Source organism: Moschus berezovskii, chromosome 2 (genome assembly GCF_049115385.1).
Source record: "Moschus berezovskii isolate FMDL1 chromosome 2, NW_MosBer_1.0, whole genome shotgun sequence".
Taxonomy (NCBI): Eukaryota; Metazoa; Chordata; class Mammalia; order Artiodactyla; family Moschidae; genus Moschus; species Moschus berezovskii.
Window position 1 is genome coordinate 85,129,525 of NC_142461.1, and position 22,127 is coordinate 85,151,651.

Below are 22,127 nucleotides of genomic sequence, written 5' to 3' on the forward strand. Positions count from 1 at the left end.
GTGGTGCGGTGGATTGCACGGTGCCATTGCTGCATGGAAAGTCACAATCAGGGGAACTTAAATCAAGGCAAATGTCCATGGAAGGCAGAGGATTGCAGGGCATCTCTAAAGAGCAACACAAAAAATATTACTCCAGAATGGGGGAGGAAACAGTGGGCTGAATAAAAAGAAGCCATGTCAATTTGAAGAAAGGAAAGGAAAAATATATTTAATTTAATGTAAAAATAAAGAAACACACACAGTCATATATAAGACACAAATATGTATAACAAAGAAATAATCTACCTACCTACCTAACTACCCATCCATTCACCCACTCATCAATCCATATATCTGCATCATCCAGCTATCTACTTCATAATTTACTCACCCCTGACCTGTGGTGCTAAGTAAATAAGTTTGGTATAAGAATTTCATCAAAAAGGTTCTGATAGAGGGAAGCAAAGGCAGATATGAGCCTTGGGCAGGTGAAGATGACTGTCATAAACATACCACAATCAAATAGCATCTTGTGCAGCAATTAGTATGTTTAAGAAATAAATCAAGTTTAAAGAATTGTTTAACCTTGTTAGGCAGGAAATGGTAACCAGAGCTTTAGTTTATGATATTCTAGAGGTAACACCACCTAGACAGTAAGTTCTTTATGCTGACATAGTGTGTAAGGTCAGGAAGCAACAGTCAGAACTGCACATGGAACAGACTGGTTCCAAATTGGAGGAGTACGTCAAGGCTGTATATTGTCACCCTGCTTATTTAACTTATATGCAGAATACATCATGAGGAATGCTGGGCTGGAGGAAGCACAAGCTGGAATCAAGATTGCCGGGAGAAATATCAATAACCTCAGATATGCAGATGACACCACCCTTATGGCAGAAAGTGAAGAAGAACTAAAGAGCCTCTTGATGAAAGTGAAAGAGGAGAGTGAGAAAGTTGGCTTAAAGCTCAACATTCAGAAAACTAAGATCATGGCATCCGGTCCCACTACTTCATGGCAAATAGATGGGGAAACAGTGGAAACAGTGTCAGACTATTTTTGGGGGCTCCAAAATCCCTGCAAATGGTGACTGCAGCCATGAAATTAAAAGACACTTCCTCCTTGGAAGGAAAGTTATGACCAACCTAGACAGCATATTGAAAATCAGAGACATTACTTTTTCAACAAAGGTCCATCTAGTCAAGGCTGTGGTTTTTCCAGTAGTCATGTATGGATACGAGAATTGGACTATAAGGAAAGCTGAGCGCCGAAGAATTGATGCTTTTGAACTGCGGTGTTGGAGAAGACTCTTGAGAGTCCCTTGGACTGCAAGGAGATCTAACCAGTCCATCTTAAAGGAGATCAGTCCTGGTGTTCATTGGAAGGACTGATGTTGAAGCTGAAACTCCAATTCTTTGGCCACCTGATGCGAAGAGCTGACTCATTTGAAAAGACCCTGATGCTGGGGAAGATTGAGGGCAGGAGGAGAAGGGGACGATAGAGGATGAGATGGTTGGATGTCATCACCAACTCAATGGACATGGGTTTGGGTGGACTCTGGGAGTCGGTGATGGACAGGGAGGCCTGGCGTGCTGTGGTACATGGAGTCGCAAACAGTTGGACACAACTAAGCGACTGAACTGAACTGAGTGTGTAAGAAAGTTAAAAACAGCCCAAGAAAGAATGAAAAACTAAATGTTGAATCTGTTATCATTTTCATATGCTCAATTTGAAATTTACTTAGCAAGGGATCTATGAATAGAATTTTGGAAATAATAAATGAGGATTTTCTAAGGCTATTTTATTGACCATGAATTTCCCAGTGTTTTTTCGCCTACTAATTAAGAATCCTGGACTAGGCTCCCAGAGATACATCTGATAGTACTGTTAGGAGACAAAACTATTCAGTGTTGTAACACATAATCATTTAAGCCAGGTATTTCATTACAATTTTTTAAAGATTCTAGCAAAATTCTCTAGGGAGATTTTTTTTTCTAAAATACCAGAGTTCACTTGAAGTTCTTTAAAGACAAAAACAGACAACAAGACAAATACTTCTAGGCAAAGACATAACTTAAGAAAACTTGTCACTGAATTGGGAATAACTATAATCAACCAGAAAGATCTTTATTATTCACATGAGCTTTGGTTATCCAGTTGACGGATAAATACAGAACTAGTTAGAAAATCCCATTCAAAAGGCAGATATCCATTATTCCTAGTTGATCTTAAACTAGTTTCCTTACAATAACTAGCTATAAGGCTGATATTCCTTACGTTAAGGACATTTAACTGAGAAGATTCCCTGGAGTAGAAAGTGGCAACTCACTCCAGTATTCTTGCCTGGAAAGTTCCATGGACAGAGGAGCCTGGCAGGCTACAGTCCATGGGTCACAGATTTGGACATGACTGAGCACACAGACACACAACTGAGAAATAACTCAGTTATTTCAATGCTCCTGGAAAGCATGTATGGAATCATCTTTTTTAGAGATTAAGACAAGTAAGATGGATTCTCACAGGTCTGAGAAAGCTTGGTAGAGTGTGCAGAAAGGCAGATGGCCAGACCATGTGACCATCTTTTCCAGAACTATAATTCTGTGAGGATCATTTCTCCCTTAGAAAAACAGGTTTCAACGTAACACGGAAATAGAACAAAGAACACTGGTATCCAAAAGTCCTCACTTTGTCTCTCTGATCACATTCTGCTGTAGCACCTGAAGACGCTCCATCAAAAGCATTCTATTCTAAATATCCTAATGACCTGTAAAACCCAAGATTTAAAGCAATCTACTTACCAGACTTTTCTCAAGCTATCTGAGGAACAAGAAAACCAGGATAATTTACCTTGGGCTGGAAAGCATAACATCCGGTCATCCAATACAAATCCTTTGAGAAGATGGTCATTAATTTTTGTTTGTAATACTGTATTTTTAAACCTCAGAGAATCAAATAGTGAAAAAGTAATTTATTTTACTCTCAAGTAATAAAGCATCATTTTTCATTTTATATCAATCACCTGTCTTCAGTTAGAAATCTCCCAAACTACTAAACATGTAGTATTGTCAAATTCTTTCAATGTTATGCTGTTACTGCTAAGTCACTTCAGTCGTGTCCGACTCTGTGCAACCCCATAGACGGCAGCCCACCAGGCTCCCCCGTCCCTGGGATTCTCCAGGCAAGAACACTGGAGTGGGTTGCCATTTCCTTCTCCAATGTGTGAAAGTAAAAAGTGAAAGCGAAGTCACTCAGTCATGTCTGACTTTGTAGCGACCCCATGGACTGCAGCCTACCAGGCTCCTCCGTACTTGGGATTTTCTAGGCAAGAGTACTGGAGTGGCCTGCCATTGCCTTCTCCGTCAATGTTATAGAACATGATTTACTTAAGTATGCTTCCAACCTGCTTTTATTTCTTAATGACTGGGCCTTTTCCTTTCCAAATTTACATCCTTGACCATTATCAACATTGCATAAATTTGTTTTATCATTACTTTATGGAAAATACGGCAAATATCATATGGCTCATAAAAATCATTTTGCTTCAAATAAAAAGCTCAGACAATTTCCCCACTTCCAAGTGACGAGGTCATGGTGGAACTTACAACTATTGCTACTCTAACAATTTCAAACTCCTCACCTGCCATCACAGGCCACTTCTACCTCACCTTCCTCAACTAGAACATACCCAGTTATGAACCACTCATGAAGGCTTCAGGATCAAAACAGAATTTCTTATATCCAAGAACTCTCTCATAGCTTCCTAATTCTTGAGCCCACATTGAGAAAAATTCTGTTTGAGAACATTTTCTTATATATCATTAACACTTGTTTGCTATCAACTGCTAAACCTAGATGTTCAGTTCAGTTCAGTCGCTCAGTTGTGTCCGACTCTCTGCGACCCCATGAATCATAGCACGCCAGGCCTCCCTGTCCATCATCAACTCCCGAAGTTCACTCAAACTCATGTCCACAGAGTCGGTGATGCCATCCAGCCATCTCATTCTCGGTCGTCCCCTCCCTCCCCCAACCTTTCCCAGCATCAGAGTGTTTTCCAGTGAGTCAACTCGTCACATGAGGTGGCCAAAGTATTGGAGTTTCAGCTTTAGAATCAGTCCTTCCAATGAACACCCAGCACTGATCTCCTTTAGAATGGACTGGTTGGATCTCCTTGCAGTACAAGGGACTCTCAAGAGTCTTCTCCAGCTGTTAATATTAATATATTAACATTTAGGGCAAGAAAAATTAGTCTATGAGAACTAAAAGTGAGGCAATTCCAATGACTTATGCCAGACATACATCATTATCAATTCCATTTGACAGTGGTTCTCAAAGGGTAGTCTGTGAATTCTTGGGGATATTCAAGACTCTTCGATGGAATCTGCAAAGTCAAGCTATTTTCATCATAATACTAAGAAGTAATTTGCCTTTTTCACTGTCTTGACACTGCTGCGATACTGAAAATGCACTGACAGGTAAAACAGTTGATGCCTTAGGGCAATGGCACTAAACTGATCAGTGTATTCTCTCTCTTTTTTTAATATTTCTTTGGATGTGTTGGGTCTTAGTTGTGGCACGTGGGTTTCTCTTTTTGCAGTGCGTGGGCTCAGGAGCTGCCATGTTTGGGCTTAGATGCCCCCTCACATGTGGGTTCATAGTTCCTCAACCACAGATTGAATCCATGTCCCCTGCACTGGAAGGAGTGTTCTTAAACACTGGAGCACCAATATAGTCCCCAGTCACCGTACTTTTTTTTTGTTTTATAGTCTTTGAATGTTGAGTTGTTAAAAATTTATTTTTAATGAAAGGATAATTGCTTTACAATATTGTGTTGGTTTCCCAGTCACTGTATTTTTAACCAACTACATTTGTAGTAAAAGAGAGCAAAACATCAGTTTCACTCAAAAACACCCTTGAAGAGGCATTAAAATTGCGAATTTTATTAAATTTCATCTTTTCAAGATAATTCTTTTAATATTCTGTGTGATAAAATTGGAAATACACATAAAGCATCTTTGTATACCAAGGTTCGGTTCAGTTCTGTTCAGTCGCTCAGTTGTATTGGACTGTTTGCCACCTCATGGACTGCAGCACACCAGGCCTTCCTGTCCATCACCAACTCCCAGAGCTTGCGCAAACTCATGTCCACTGAGTCAGTGATGCCATCCAACCATCTCATCCTCTGTCGTCCCCTTTTCCTCCTGCCCTCAATCTTCCCCAGCATCAGGGTCTTATCAAATGAGTCAGCTCTTCACATCAGGTGGCCAAAGTATTGGAGTTTCACCTTCAACATCAGTCCTTTCAAAGAACACCCAGGACTGAGTTCCTTTAGGATGGACTGGTTGGATCTCCTTGCAGTCCAAGGGACTCTCAAGAGTCTTCATACCAAGGTACGATCATATAAAAAAGTCAAACTATTTATATGATTGAGTTGTGGGCTAAAGTAGCTGCTTTAATGAAATGCCAATTTTACTTAATAGAACAATGAATAGCCATGGTTGATCGGACTTGGGTATCTGGAAGACATTTTCTCAGATATGAGCCATATGAACCTGTCACTTCAAGGTAAGCAATTGATAACATTTGTTACAATGATAAATTTAAATTTTTAATTAAAAAGTAGAATTTTGGGAAAAATTGTACCTACATAGTGAGCTTAACAACTTTCTAAGAATCAAAAATTCTTCTGATACCAGTGAAAATATTAACAATGTGATTCTTTGAAATAAGGAATTGTGTCAATACTTGGAAGAGCTGCGTAATTCAATGAACCTGCATTTTCCAAGTAACCAAAATAGGATGCCACATGCATGCATGCTAAGTCGCTTAAGTTGTATCCAACTCTTTGAGACCCTATGGACTGTAGCCTGCCAGGCTCCTCTGTCCATGGGATTCTCTAGGCAAGAATACTGGATGGGTTGCCATACCCTTCTCCAGGGGATCTTTCCAACCCAGGGATCAAACCTGCATATCTTATGTCTGTTGTATAGGCAGGCGGGCTCTTTACTAGTGCCACCTGGGAAGCCCCACAGGATGCTATAAAATCCATTTAAACAGCACGTAACAGAGCATGAAGAGACACTGAGTGGATTTAGACTAACCTCTAAGAGTCTCCTACTTGTCAAGTTCAGGTGTAGTGGCAGAAAAAGAATATCTACAATAATCTGAATAGGTCATTAAAACACTCTATCCTTTGCCAACTCTCTTTGTGAGGCAGAATTTTCTTCATAAACCTCCACCAAAACAACATATTGCAGCAAATCAAATGCGTAAGCAAATATAAAGAATTTAACTTTTTTCTATTTGGACAGATGTTACAAATTTACAAAAATGTTAAATAATCTCACTTGTTTCACTGTTTTTTATTATTTTATAAAATATAGTTACTTTCCTAAAAATACATTATTTATGATAACATGTATTTGCCTCTTTATTGTTACTTTTAAATGATACAATGTCAATTTTAAAACTTTCCCCCCCAGTTTTAATTTCTAATTTACTATTGATTGGTCTTAGCTCAACAAACAAAAATCTTTGGTGTTCTAATAATTTTTTAAAGAAGATTTATTTATTTTTTGGCTGCTCTGGGTCTTCACGGCTGCGTTTGGGTTTTCCCTAGTTGTGGTGAGCAGGGGCTACTCTTTGCTGCAGCATGTGGGCTTCTCATTGTGGTGGATTCTTTTGTTGCAGAGCACAGGCTCTCGGTGTGGGCTTCAGCAGCTGTAACTCATAGGCTCTAGAACGTTGGTTCAGCAGTTGTGCTTCACAGGTGTAGTTGCTTCGTGGCATGTGGGATCTTTCTGGACCAGGGATAGAACTGGTGTCCCATGCATTGCAAGGTGGAATCTTAACCACTGGACCACCAGGGAAGCCTGGGGTCCCATTAATTTTTAAGAATGTGAAGGGGTCTTCTGATCAGAGAGTTTGAGAACCACAATCTCAGGAGTGCTATCTTTCAATGTCTTGTAAATTTGTTTTTTCTGTTCCTCCAGCAGTGCGTCTTTTGTGCCCATTATAATAAAAAGAACATTTACATAAAGGTTGGAACCTGGTACAATATTATAATATTTGTATAATGTATGGAAAGAAAACAGTTAAAAAAAAAGACTTTGGCCAATGCAGTCTATTTTTTACAGGTCTTTCTCTATAAGTCACTTCTATTAACTGTGCCTTGCTATAGATGTTTATAACAAAACATTAAAGACTGGGTAGAAAGGAGAAAACAAATTACTCTGCAGAGAACCCAGCAACTCTGCTAAAATACTGTCAGTTATTTATCTGCTGTCAGCAGAGGTTGCACACTATAATCCTTGACAAGCTCAGATTCAGAAAGAATGAAGAGAGGGGGCAAGCATTGCATTTAAGGGCCTGTTCTCATGCACAGACATTTTAACACAGATTTAAAGCCAGAATGTATCTTTGAGAAAATGTCACTTTTGATTTTGATACATATCCTAGCAAGCCGACTCTACATTTGGTTGACTTAGTACGAGATATGTTAGAGGCTAACACTATATTTTAGACCATTCATGATCCCGGAGTTGAACTAACACAATGAGGTCAGCATCCCTTCGTGTTGAGAGTTGGCTACTGCAACTGCATGATTTCATGGGCATATTTTTTATGATAAGGATAGGGTGTTATTTTTGTTTTGTCAGGCAAAGTAATGACAGGCTTTAAGAATTTTGTTGCTCTCTCCGGCATCCATTCCTCCTTTATGTTTACAGGGGAGGCCATCATCAATGCGTCCTCTTATTCCAAAACACCTTCTCTCTGGAAAACATGTGTGGCGAAGGAAAAAACGCAACAGACTGGCGAGCATTCTGCAGGATACCCTAAAGAAAACAGCCCCCCTCAAGCGCGCAGTTGAAGTAGCTCACGATACTGACAGGAACCTGTGAAGTGCCGGATGGGCAGGCTCAAACGAAGAGGCCTGAGCAAGAAACACAACCCTGGTCATTTCTAGTAGAAACAATGGTTGCCTTTAGAATACAGTTCATATTGACTGGACAACGATATGATTTCTACCCACGTGATAAGAGGTCTAAATAAATGTGTGCTTGTAACTCGGGATGTCTGATGTAGGCTGAACCAGAATTTTAATTTTCTAATTCATATTCACCAATTAAAAATAAACTGTATTTTTATGAGCAAATTTACATAAATCAGATGATAAAGCATCTACCACTAAAGGGTAGGAGTTCAGCTCGCAACATTTGCATATATTCTCCTAAAGAAAATATAGGCGTTTTAGATTCTCATTGAAGAGTCTTGCTGCGTTGGAACTCTAATGGGCTTAGAACAGTAAATTTTGAAGAAACTGATTGCTACCCCTGTAGCTAGTAAATGTCTGCCTAGACCCAGTGGCATTTGAAAAAAGTGTTTTATCATAAAATTATCCCAGCAGAGTCCATTCTGCAAGATAACATCATCATCATCATCATCAGTACTCCATGCAGGACCCAACAGCTCTGGCACAATATTGCCAGTCATTTATCTGTTGTCAGCACAGGTTACACACTGTAATCCTTGACTGCCTCGGAATTAGAATGTCTTTGATGTCCCCACAAGAGTTTTTTGCCCGAAGGCTTTACCAATGCTCGGCGGCTCAGTGTTTATTCCTCGTAATCTTCCTCTCATCTCCAGGCTAGCAGTGACAGATGGTTATGGGCACACAATAGTATTAAGAGTTTGATATTTTTTTTTATGCTGTGCTCTCTGTACAACAAATAGCTATCAGACGCGGGCCAGAGAGCTGACATGGCTCGCTTAGGTAATGGCAAACAAACAGCTCGGGTTGATGCTTTCTGTCATTTCCCCTCCTAACCCTGCTTGTTTTCATTGTATACTCTCAAAGGTAAACTATATTAACCTTATAGATGGTTATTAAAAAGATATATCTATATGAGCATAAAGTGCTTTTCTTTTCTCTTTTTCTTACTCTTTTGATTATGAAAGTAATACTGCTGACATATTGAACAAATATCGAATGTCAACATAAATTTTTAGTGTGTGATAATATCCCCCTTCATATAGCTGTGTGTCAGGCGGGAACCCGCGGATGATGCATAGCAGTAAATAACCCAAACAAAATTAGTTCTCTTGTCAGCTTCTACCTTGTATGTCCCCAGGCATCAGTAAAATTGACTGCACGCTAGATTTTCAAAATTAGCCCTAATGTTAGCTATGTGTCTGGCAACCTCCAAGTTTCCAATGTTCTACTATATTACCCGTAAGGATGAATGTGTTACTTTTATATTTTGGCATTTACTCTTGCTGATGCGGCTTTTTCCCCTCTTCTCCAAATTAAAAATAATTTAGCTTTAACAATAAGAATGCACATAAACATAATGCCGCATCTCTTTAAGCAACTACTTCAGGCAATTAAATTAAAGCAAAAATATACAAAGGAAGAGAAGGAATTATTCAATTTAATATTGTTAATTTTATTAACACAGCTCTGTCTGATTTTGTACAAAGTACTGGATAATGTGGTTCTCACCCTCCCCCACCTCCAATCAGGATGCTATTTTGTACTAGGAGTCTACCAATTATTTAATTTTGCGGTTGTATGATAACCCAGAACCAAACTTTTTAAACCGATTTTCTCGTAATAAATATTACTTCAGAGACAACACAAGGTTAGTAGAACCAAAAGAAATGCTTTTCAGGAGGGAGTCCATGAGATCTACTTTACCTTGAAACAGGTTAATCTCATCTAGATTCATTGCATTTTAAAATAATACAAAAGGACACTGAACAAGGTCACATTCTAAATAAAACATGATTTAAAAATGAATGTTAAAACTCCCTTAGAAAGGCTATGCTGGAAGTGTGAGGTTGAACAGACAAATTCAAAACCACATTCCCCATTAACTTTCAATCCCTAAATTTTACGTTCATACATTTAGAGTCAAAGATGAAAAGCCCTTTAGGTACCAGATGCTACAGATCAACAGGGAGAGCTTCTGGAGTTTTAATGTGCTGGAAGTCAAATCCCTGGCAAAGGCGCTTTGCCCGGCCGGTGTGGTGTGCTTATTACTTCACCTGTAAACAGTTGCTCTCAGAAAATCGGACCTAATGATCAGCCCAGCATCTCTGCAATAAAGAGACCATAATCTGTAGGGGAAGTGAACTCTAATCAGGCCACATGCAGATTAAACTAACTGGGAGGAATAAAAACTAGATTAAAATGTTTATGCCTAATACCAGAAGATTATCAGGACATTTTACCTCTTTAAATCCTAATTTATAGGAGCCAGGGTTAAGTTTATGAGTTTATATTTGGTGCGATTACACACTGCAGTTGATTTTCCTCTGTTTAGAAAAGAGTCTATTGGAAAGCATTTTCCTTAGCACAATGTAGAGGCATTTGAGAGAAGGAAAACAGTTTTACGTGTACTGACATATTTTATGATAAGTGAAATAAAGGCATCTAGTTTAAACTGGTAAAATTAGTAAATAATGGAAATTGGTTTTGTTTTAATGGTAATACTTTGTTAGCAATGTGGAGATATAAAATAGTGTTGTGGTAACAGAGTATATAAAAAACATGGAATCCTATTTTTACACTTTGAAACTTCTTGAACAAGGTTTGGTTTCCTAGAAGTACCAAGCTGCTATTGTTGAACAAGTCACTGCAAATCATTGCACATGATTCAAATTTAACCTAAGTACACAAGCATGAATATAAAGACACCGAGCGGTGCCATCTTGGCACCCCCTTGAAACGATCTTTTTCTAAAGCTATCAGGACAACAAATTACTAAGTCAATCATCAGAGTATATTTTCTATTACCAGTTCAACAATTTACCAAATTGGTATGTCTTACACTTACCACCTGTGAGGCCAGACAATATGTAATGGTCTTTGCTGATCATCAGCTTCAGCCAAGATGTCACACCGATTTTGTTTATGTTCCCCATGATGTGTGCTTGAATCATCTGAGGAGCTGAGTGTTTTCAAGTATGACTCCTGCCTTACTGAGCAACCCAGGATTTCTTGTTGTGCAGCATCACAGGGTCCAGACTTGGAATCAAAACTCTTCAATAAGTTCTCAGAACCTCTCAGCTCCTGTTGGAAAGGAAGGGCCGTGGATGGAGCAGTGCCACCATATTCTTTAAGGCTGAGTATCTTCTGTAAATGGGCTGCTTTGTGCTTGGGCATGAATCTATTACAAAAGGAAAATGCAGTATACTTTTAGTGAAAATACTATTTAAAATTTGTTCTTTACTTTTCTGGAAGGACATGATGATGGTGAATATAAACTAAAGAAAAAAACTAAAGCTATAACAAAAATTCTACAAAGAGTGAAAAAGCAGTAGCCATCGTGAGAAAGTTCAAAAGTTTGAAATTAGATTAGACTGTCTTTGAAAGCTTTCCAAAGAGTTTCTGTGACTATAAAATCTGCCTTGCACATACCATAAAAAAATAAGAGTAGAGCAACAGTTTAGCACTCTCTCTTTCCTTGTCTTTCTGGAGTTTTGTGTTTTCCAGTTATGACATGACCCAGTGTTTATTTTCAAGACAAATCTATTCATTAACATACAAAAATGCTTGGAGCTTCCTCGATTAACACTGGGCATTTCTGCTCACATGACTCTTCTATACTCCTGGGCGCCTGTACACAGTTTTTATTTAATTGACCTTGCTAATATTTCCTGAAGAATATTTTTTTCGTTACCATCTCACTCCTTTCTTCCCATAATACTTCACCATGCAGAGTTCAATGCCTGCTACTTATTGGCAGAAGCAACCACATAAAATGAAACCAAGGAATTCACCATGTACTGACGGGTAAACTGGTAGACAGAGAGGGAGACAGACACGAGAACATTCAACGACCCAGTGGCAGAACACAGTGTATCAGGAATGGACATCCTAACTTAAAACTGAGAACTGGAGATTAATTCTGACTTGGGAATCAGTGAAGGCTTAAAGAGGGTTTTAGTTGACTGATTCTGAAAGGCAGAGAAGGGGAAGTTCTGAACTGAGGGAGCCCTGTGATCAAAGGAAAAGGGTGTGATAGAGAATGAACCCTTCCAGGATTAAGATGCAAGCCAAAGAGTCTGGGGCCAGGTCCTGGGGTCTAAGGTCTAGGGAGGTTGTCTGGGGCCAGACAGCAATGGTGTCCTCAGGGGCCCTAAGGCCCACCCAGAGACTTGGTGCCTTCGCTGGATGGAAGAGTACATGAAGAAATGGAAAGCATGTGCATGTAAGGCCAGGTGAGGAAGAAGAACCACAGAATTAAGGAAAGCAACAAGGAACATCTGGAAGAACAGAAGGAAATCTGAGAGTAACATCACACTACTGAAGTGAAGAAAGCTGATCGCCGAAGAATTGATGCTTTTGAACTGTGGTGCTGGAGAAGACTCTTGAGAGTCCCTTGGACTGCAAGGACATCCAACCAGTCCATTCTAAAGGAGATCAGTCCCCGGTGTTCATTGGAAGGACTGATGCTAAAGCTGAAACTCCAATACTTTGGCCACCTCATGCGACGAGTTGACTCACTGGAAAAGACTCTGATGCTGGGAGGGATTGGGGGCAGGAGGAGAAGGGGACGACAGAGAATGAGATGGCTGTATGGCATCACCGACTTGGTGGACATGAGTTTGAGTGAACTCCGGGAGTTGGTGATGGACAGGGAGGCCTGGCGTGCTGTGATTCATGGGGTCGCGGAGAGTCGGACACGACTGAGCGACTGAGCTGAACTGAAAGAATGTGTAGAAAAAGAACCAGGAGCTCTTAAAACTGTTTAAAAAAAAAAGAGGGGGTGAGTGTAAAACACTACAGAGGTGCTATAGCACCAGAAACAACAGGGAGATTTTGGTTTTGTTATGAAGTAGATCATGGGTTTCCCAGGTGACTAAGTGGTAAAGAATCTGCCCACCAATGCAGGAGATGCAGGAGATGTAGATTTGATTCCTGGGTTGGAAGGATCCCCTTGAGAAGGAAATGACAACCCACTCCAATATTCTTGGGAAATGCCACGAACAGAGGAGCCTGACAGGCCACAGTCCAAAGAGTTGCAAAGAGTCAGATGCAACTAAGTGACTAAACAACAACAACAAGGGCAATTACTGGTTACTCCCAGGACAGCTCATGCTGAGGGCACGGTGGGGGAGGCAGAAACGAGATGCTGGTTGGGGAGTGAGCACAAGGGAGAGAGGGACAGAGAGGAGGAGAGTGGGGAAGGCAAGGTCAAGTTCTCTTTAATGGGGCAGGTGTCGGCAGGAGTATTCAACTGGGGATACTTGCCCAGGGAAGGGAGCAGGATCCCGAGGAAACAGAAAAGTCTTACAAGATGGAAGTAGAAAAAGAACATAAGCTGTGATATTGGCAGGCAGCTTGCTGTGGAGGGGAAGTAGTACCTTATTCAAGAGAATGTACTGAACTTTCTTACAAAGTTGAGAGGGAAGAAGAGAAAAAGAGTGTTGATAAAAAAGCAGTTTCAGATGGCAAGTGCAGAATCTAATGCACCCTTAGGGAGTGGGATGAGACTATTTCAAGTGAGGTGAGGAGAGGTAGTGTTAGAGCTTAAGTGAGCGGAGGGGTCAGAATGTCACTGTGGAGTGGGGAAGGGCCATCACTACTTCTGAAAGGGAGGGAGCATGCACAACACACAGAACAGTGGGGGTTCCACTATGACCTGGAAATACAGTCTGGCTGTAGTATGCTGTGTTCATTCCAAAAGCTTGATGTCAGGGCATCTGTGCTTGTTTCATAAGGTCTTTCGGGAAAAATCACCTAAATGTATATATAATCCACCTACCTGCCTACCACCCATGCACTGTCATAAGCCAGTGAAGTAGATATTGCATAGAGACAGATACAACTCAAAGAATGGGGCTAACCCCCTTGGTATGCTCCAATAAAATAATACATTAACTCTTGATTTAAAATGAAAGAGATGGGAAAAGAATCTAAGTGTGTGTGTGTGTATAAATATATACATATATATGCACACACATATAGATATACATACATAAAACTGAGTCACTTTGCTGTGCACCTGAAAATAACACACCATTGTAAGTTAACTACATTTTAATTTTAAAAAGACCTCTGAATAACTCATTTAGATTATCGTGTTAAGAAAATATCTTGAATTATAATGAATGTTGTACTAATTTTTTTTCCATCTATCTACTGATCTCTAAAAACTCAGCGGTCACAACCTCAGTTTTATTAGGTTTTATTACGCTTTAATAACAAATTAGAGCATTTATTTTTTAAAAATAGAAAGAAACCTGGGCAAATACAGATTAGAGTTTCAGATCTCATAGATCCAAAATCAAGAAGGGAAGTAACCAACTTTCTTACTGAAATAAATTCAAAATACTGAGGAGATTGTAAGAACTAAAAATCAATAGGAAAGTTTCCATCGATCACCACAAAAGGAAAAAAAAATTGACTGTGACAATGTCCTCAACTTTTCCTAAACAAATGGGACAAATGGTAAGAGAAAGAACAAAGGTACATATGTGGAAAACAACAACAAAGCAAGTGGAGTAACCTATTTGTTTAGGTCAGATAAAGAGCACTAGGGAAGCTTAAAAATGATTTTAAGAGAATTACAAACTTGGTACACAAAGGATTCACAATAAAAAAAAAATCAATGGGGATTGAAACAACATATCTTCATTTTAGAAAACAGTATCATGACCCGTCTTGTTAAAAAAAATCCATTTATACTGACAACATGTGAGCAAAATTGAAAATTAAAAGAGATGGGAGACTGGCTACAGGGTTGTAAACAATGGGAATTGGTAACTGACAAGGAATTTAGCTGAGGGCAAGGTGCTCGGCTTGCTTTTATTCAACATGTTTCCTAAAGGTTCTCAAGGAAGAACAGAATCCCACCTTAACGCAGGTTGTGAATGACTGACTTGATAGGTGGTGGTGAATAAGGACATGGGAAGATGTGGAATATCAGTATGGACAGAAATCCAAAACTCAGCTTATTAACATGAAATTGACAAAATAAAAATGAACCTGAATGCAGTAGAACACATTGAAAAGACTATTCAGATTTCCTGGAATTTGACCAGATGAGTCTGTGCTGACTGCACCAGCAAACTGATGCTAAGTTATGGAACATGATCTACAAAAAAGGGAGAGACCAAGTCTGTGGGCGCAGAAATACTGTGCAAAAGCTGATTTCATCAGAGGAACCTGATAACTGTATATGTTTGAAAATCAGAGAGTTTTTAGAAGAGCAATAATAATGATTAAGGCGATGGGAGAACTGATTTATGAGGACAGATTAAAGGAGCTAAATATGAATAGCCTGGTTAAGTGACAACTAGAGGGGTACATAATAGGAGTCTCCAAGGAAAGAGCGTAATTAGTTATCTGGATACAGCCGGGTATAACTAGGAGTAATGAGATGAAATTAAGAATGGGAAAATTTAAGCTGAATTTCAAGAAAAAGTCCCTGATGGTGTAAATTATTAGCTCATGGAATAAATTCCCTATGGAAATGCTATAGCTGGGGAAACTTCATAATAATAATAGAACTGGACAAAATACCAATAAATAATATAAGTAATAATCCAGTACTTGAAAGAAGGTGGTTACATGCTTGCTTTCCCTGCTGACTATATCTTCTCACATTTTTCTTTAATAATCTATTTAGAGTGATTGTTACCCAAAGAAGTATTTAGACAATTGTCTAAATCTGAAAAGGAATATGTCCTTTAGGTGAGTGAGGCTAAAACTGCTTTAGTTTTCATATATACTCCGCAGCAGTAAGCAGAAATAATTTTTTACTACTTTGTTTTAGCAGAGCTGGTCTTGAAGCAAGCTGGACAAACATATTACTGTTTCTAAAAAATAAAACAAAACAACCCTCATCTACCATCCCACACAGTCTATTCTGATTCTCTGTGCCATGAAGCTCATATTTTCAGACATGTTTAATATAAACAATTTATTGCCATAATAGAAATCAAAAAACTTTATTTCAGCTTTTCTAAATGTAGCTCTATGGTCAATTACTTCACATCAATACCAAGATCAAATAGGCATAATACTAACAAGCAGTTTGCTTAATAATAGTCACCACACTAATTAACCCATCCAGAATGTTCTTAATCAGATGCTATTTGTAATGTACAGTTTAAGAGAAAGCTGGCAATAAATGGTTCTATGCTAAAAAAGAAAATAATACCTTACTGATGGGGTGATACTGGCTTTTTTATAGAACTGGACAGAATGCTTGCACTATCCTGGCGGGAACTTAATGAAGTAACTATGCAAATAGGCACATGTCTGAACACTTCCTTTCTTCTCCCCAGCTCCAACTCTGGTGGAGGTGCTAATGAGAAGAGGAGAGGTACTGAGGTAAGAAGGGAAGAGGAGAGAGGAGAGAAGAAAACCAGTGAGCTGCTTCTAGAGCATATGCCAGGTTTGCCATGTTAGCATCCCCCTGATTTTTCACAAAGTCTTTAAAGAATTTTTTTACAACATTGCTTTATGTCTTGTTTTCTTTTGGCTGCAGAGCATGTGGGATCTTAGCTCCCTGACTAGGGATCAAATTTGCACCCCCTACCTTGGAAAGTGAAGCCATAACTACTGGACCTCCAAGGGAAATTTCCCACCCACCTCCGATTTTTCTTAAAGAAATGCTCAGTTCAGTTGAGTTTAGTCGCTCAGTCGTGTCTGACTCTTTGTGACCCCATGGACCACAGCACGCCAGGTCTCCCTGTCCATCAACAACTGCTGGAGTCTACCCAAACCCATGTCCATTGAGTCGGTGATGCCATCCAACCATCTCATCCTCTGTCATCCCCTTCTCCTCCTACCTTCAATCTTGCCCAGCATCAGGGTCTTTTCAAATCAGTCAGCTCTTCACATCAGATGGCCAAAGAATTAGAGTTTCAGCTTCAACATCAGTCTTTCCAATGAACACCCAGGACTGATCTCCTTTAGGATGGACTGATTGGATCTCCTTGCAGTCCAAGGGACTCTCAAGAGTCTTCTCCAACACCACAGTTCAAAAGCGCTCAGCTTTTGAATCAATTCTTCGGTGCTCAGCTTTCTTTATAGTCCAACTCTCACATCCATACGTGACTACTGGAAAAACCATAGACTTGACTAGACGGACCTTTGTTGGCAAAGCAATGTCTCTGCTTTTTAATATGCTGTCTACGTTACTGCCCACCTAACTCACAGAATGTCCTTCCTCTTTCCAAATCTCTCAGATGTATTCAACCTTTTTTTTTTTTTTTTTGACTCTTAGAAAGATTCTGATTATTGCAGTCATTTCCAATCTGTTATTAGCCATGGGACCCCACTCCCAACTTTTTTCCAACCAATAGCCAATCTTTGAAACAGAAGTAGAACCTCCTTTCTGCTGCCTATCATTCCCCACTTCTATTCCCCAGTTTAGGTCTAGAGGCATTGCCAAAAACCCAGTATTGCGTTGAGGGATGTTTAAAGACATAGTTGGAATAAGTACTTTCCAGACATAAATTTGATTGTTTCCTTGTACCAGCCACAACCAAACATACAAATCTAGCACTGGACCGGTGGGAATGGCCAAATGCCGTTAGTCTTAAAACACAAGATTTGAGAGGACCTTAAGCTGATGCTAAGATTGAGGGTAAGCAAAGGAAATGCTCTAGGCTCCTTAGCTAATTTCTGCTGAAGTTGAGAAGCTAGTGTATGTTTAGCTGACTAACAGGGATAATTGGGGAAAAGGCGATAAAATGAAGCAAGTCAAGTCAAGTTAGGACATTAAGACTGATTCTGTGTTGCTGAAGAGCATGCCATGGCAGAAAAGTATGTCATGTGCACTATATTGTTTACAAATGTCTTTTTGAGAGATTTCAATAAAAAGTACTCACTACATAAGTTCAACTTATAGAATCTCATAAATTAGTACCCACACATAAGAGTCCACAAGACAGATGATTAAGTTACGCTTCTCAAAGCAAATCTGGAAGACAGCATGTGAAAGAAAAATGATGCAAATGAGTGAATGATTAAAGAAACAGAGAGATAGCATAACTGATCAAATACGAGGTAATGAAGAAAGAGGAGAGCCTTAGCACCTGGAATAAGGAAACTGGCAGGCCTGTGGGGCAGACAAGGGGAAAGGATAATACAAGCCCAGCATGTGTCTATGTAGCTCAGGTTGGGTGAGAGAGAGCACTGTGGCCACCTCTCTAGGCTAAAGTCTCATAACGTGTGATGTGTTCATCACGAGTTTCATGGGAACATGTATATTACCCTAGAGAAGGGTTTGTGAGAGATCAAGTTTAGGATATGCTGGGTTAAACGAAGTTAGACATTTCTTTACTACAGAACTTCTCAAAGCACATGCTAGTACGTGCAGTAAATATGTTGATTCATTCACTCATTCTTTTCATTCAATAAATATTTATTTAATATCTATTATGTTATAGAAATACTATATTTACTCTTTCCCAAACTTAGCACTCAGTGAAACAAGGACAAATGCCCTACTGCACACACACAAAGAAGCATCTTAAGAATTAACATTCAATAAAAGATACCCTGGGGAATAGTTCTTGAGACCTTAGGTGATACACAGCTTGAGTCAAAAAGCATGGGAAACCAGAAGGCTGATGGCATATTTTATACAGTAGGGATGGCAGAAGGAGGGGGAAAATTCATTTCTGTTCCAAATGGTGAAAATGAGGACAAAATCCATACACCAAGGCCACACATCAATAGAGAAAAGGAAGTCTGAAGATACCAGGAAAACTTGTGAAAAAAGTAACATAGAAAGACATGGTTCAAGGCTAATATGGATGACAGCAGAAAAAAATATATCATTTGATTTTATCACAGCAATTTCTGTGGATTCCTGGATAGGAACCATATTGAGAATTGAAGAGAAAGGAAATAGGAATCAAATATAATTTTTCCAAAAGCAACTGGAATGACAAATCCAGGCACTTCAGTGATTGGGTGATTTATAACAAAAGTTCATGGGTGATTTATAACAGAAACTATTCACTGTTTCCAAACAATGTGTTGGAAATTAATTACAAAATTAACATTTTTAGAATTTAGCCACATAAGCAAATATCAAAGATAATTAAAAAATCATGTTGCCCACATGTATCCAATATATCATTTATATGGTAAACAGATTTATATAAACCTATAAAATATAAAAGTAAAGATCTTAATCTAGCATTCTCATGTGTACACGCATACCCCCTATACTTCTTGCCACACTATCTTCACTAAATAAAGGAATCACAAACAAGGAAGTCTATCATAATTAAAACTAGATGTTTGAAGGCCACAACATTAAACAAAAAGATTTGTGTTTGGTGGTTGGTTGTAGGATGGCTGCTCTTCTTTACTGGAGATGGCTAAGGGCTAGTATTCATAAAATAGATGGCACATGTCGATGAAGACAGTTTCAACAAGAAACTCCTGGCAGAACATAATTTGAACAAATTTGAATCACACATGAGTCAGTCACAATCCACATGCACATAGCATAAATGCTTTAGGGGAACAGCATCCAACACCACCATGGCTGGTTAGGCCACGTCATTTATTTTTTTGATTTTGAATTTATTTTTATTTATTTGGATATGCCTGGTCTTAGTGGCAGCACTCTGGATCTTTGATCTTCATTGAGGCATGTTGGGTCTTTAATTGTGGCATGTGGGATCTAGTTCCCTGACCAGGGATGGAACCTGCTGACCCCTGAATTGGAAGGGTGGAGTCTTAGCCACTGGACCCTCACGGAAGTCCCTGGTGTCATTTAGATACTCAAGTTCTGTGCCTGAACCAAATTTCAACTTCCATGGTGCAAATTTTCAAAGCCAACATGCAACACTGACAGCAGTCTGAGAGGATACTGAGCAAGAGTGTCTTGCTTGGACTAGGAAGAATCTGTTTTCTGACAAGATAGGAAAACACAATCCATAGAAACCAACCTCAGTTAAAATTAACAAGCGAACTCTACTTGTTAGTCTGAGAAATGCATGCTGAAACTGAAAGCATATTTATGGTTATCAGACTGGCCTCATTATCTGCGTACAGTCCCGGATATGACACATTTAGTCAAGACAGCATCTTCTCTTGAAGGCTGCCAAAAAGAGAAGTTTCAGCTTCCTCTCTGTTGTTTAAGGTCCATCATTTTCTGATGCCTGTCCTTTAGATAGCTGGCATATATGAATGTCATAAAGAAAAGACAGTTCTGTTCCCATGAATCTATTTCTTTTATACTTTTTTTACCAGCATTTCTAAGAATCATTTCTGAAAATCTAATGCATTCCCTTTACTTTATTTACACCATTAATTTACATGGCTTCTTCTGGCAACACAGTTTATGTAATTAGTATTAACTTAAATAATTATGCCTCAATTCCTCATCCTCTTATTTAAAAATTCTTACCAGAGTATAGTTTCTTTAGTGTTGTGTTCGTTTCAAGTATACAGAGACGTGAATCAGTTGTACATACACACATATTCACTCGTTTTTCGATTCTTTTCCCATATAGGTCACCACAGAATATTAAGTAGAGTTCCCTGTGCTATACAGTAGGTCCTTGTTAGTTATCTGTTTTATATATAGTAGTGTGTATATGTCAGTTCAGTTCAGTTGCTCAGTCATGTCGGACTCTTTGCAATCCCATGGACTGCAGCACGCCAGGCCTCCCTGTTCATCACCAACTCCCGGAGTTTAATTAAACTCATGTCCATTGAGTTGGTGATGCCATTCAACCATCTCATCCTCTGTCATCCCTGTCTCCTCCTGCCTTCAATCTTTCCCAGCATCAAGGTCTTTTCAAATGAATCAGTTCTTCGCATCAGGTGGCCAAAGTATTGGAGTTTCAGCTTCAACATCAGTCCTTCCAATGAATATTCAGGACTGACCTCCTTTAGGAAATATGTATGTGCATATGTCAATCTCTCTAATTCCAAAGCATTTTAGATTGTATACATTGATAATATAACTGCCTACTGGTATGAACATTTTTTTTTATATAATTTTATAAAATCTCTTTATGACATACTCCTCCCATACAGAAAACTTAAGGTCCATATTATCAATGTATGACATTAGGAAAAGCTATCCTGCATGTTGCCATAACCCATGTCTATCAAATCCAGAGCCATCCTTGTGAACTTATGCATACTTACTTTTCATGACTCATGTTCCTCACAAAAAAGTGCAAAGAACAACAAAACCCTCTAATTTACACAAGGTTTACTGTAGTAATTCAACACAGTTAACAAAGTTGTAGGCTAAACTGCAAACAGTGAATCTTTATTTTTCTATCTCTTCTTTAAATATGCTCTACCCACTGGTATTTAACTCCCTCATATCTTAATACTACTTTCTGACTACCCAGGTCCTCCCCTCCTCCTTTTACCATGCATCCCTTTGCAGCCTATCCTGGAACTAAGTTCCACTTTGGATCTACCTTGAATCATGCTGTTCTCTTTACTCTTGGTCTTCTGGAAACTAACCTTAAATTCCCACAATATATTAATCACCTTCCCTGCTCAATACATTACACCTTACACCTTTGCAAAACCTTAACTGAAGGGAACTAATTACAAATGGGATGATGTCAGGTACCACAGTAACCCTATGAGAAAGATTCTTTTGGGAGGACAGGTGGAGAAATCTCTGTGAAGCACCTTAAAGTAAGTCCATTCAAGCAATGGGTATGTTGAAGAGAGGAGAACTCAGGTGGTATTGGTACAAAGGACTGCATTGGCATTTCCTATATCTGTGAATTTACACAAATCACTTAATTTCTCTGAAGCTCAGTTTTCTAATCTATGAAATGGGATAATGTCTGTTTTTGCAAATTTCTTGAGAGGATTAAAAGAAAGTTGGTATTGATGTGTAGATGAGCTATGTAAGTCAAAGTTCCGCTTTCTCTGCACTTTATGTAACATCCATACTTAGGGAGTTATTCCTAAGGCCATCTTCGGTAACACTGGGTTTTCCCAGTTAGGAAATGAGTCACTGTGTTGAATCAGCTAGCAAACATTCATTCGACAAATATCTGAGCTCCTTGTATGAGCAAAAGATTGTGTCTATATTTACAAAGCTTTTACAGCATACATAGTGATATTTGATACTTCTTTTGGTCTCTAAGCCACAGAGATTGAAAACTATCTATATTATCTTTAAACTAAATT

General features: G+C 39.0%; 1 protein-coding gene across 8 annotated transcripts in view; it reads right to left on the minus strand.

Moving 5' to 3' along the window:
- Window positions 1–22,127, minus strand: part of QTMAN (queuosine-tRNA mannosyltransferase) — a 433,783-nt gene that overhangs the window by 59,201 nt on the left and 352,455 nt on the right. For all 8 annotated transcript variants that reach the window (XM_088829198.1, XM_055398709.2, XM_055398710.2 and 5 more), the window contains one exon: window positions 10,813–11,145. In XM_088829198.1, coding sequence (XP_088685324.1) covers window positions 10,813–11,145 — 333 coding nt within the window. The remainder of the gene's footprint in view (window positions 1–10,812; window positions 11,146–22,127) is intronic.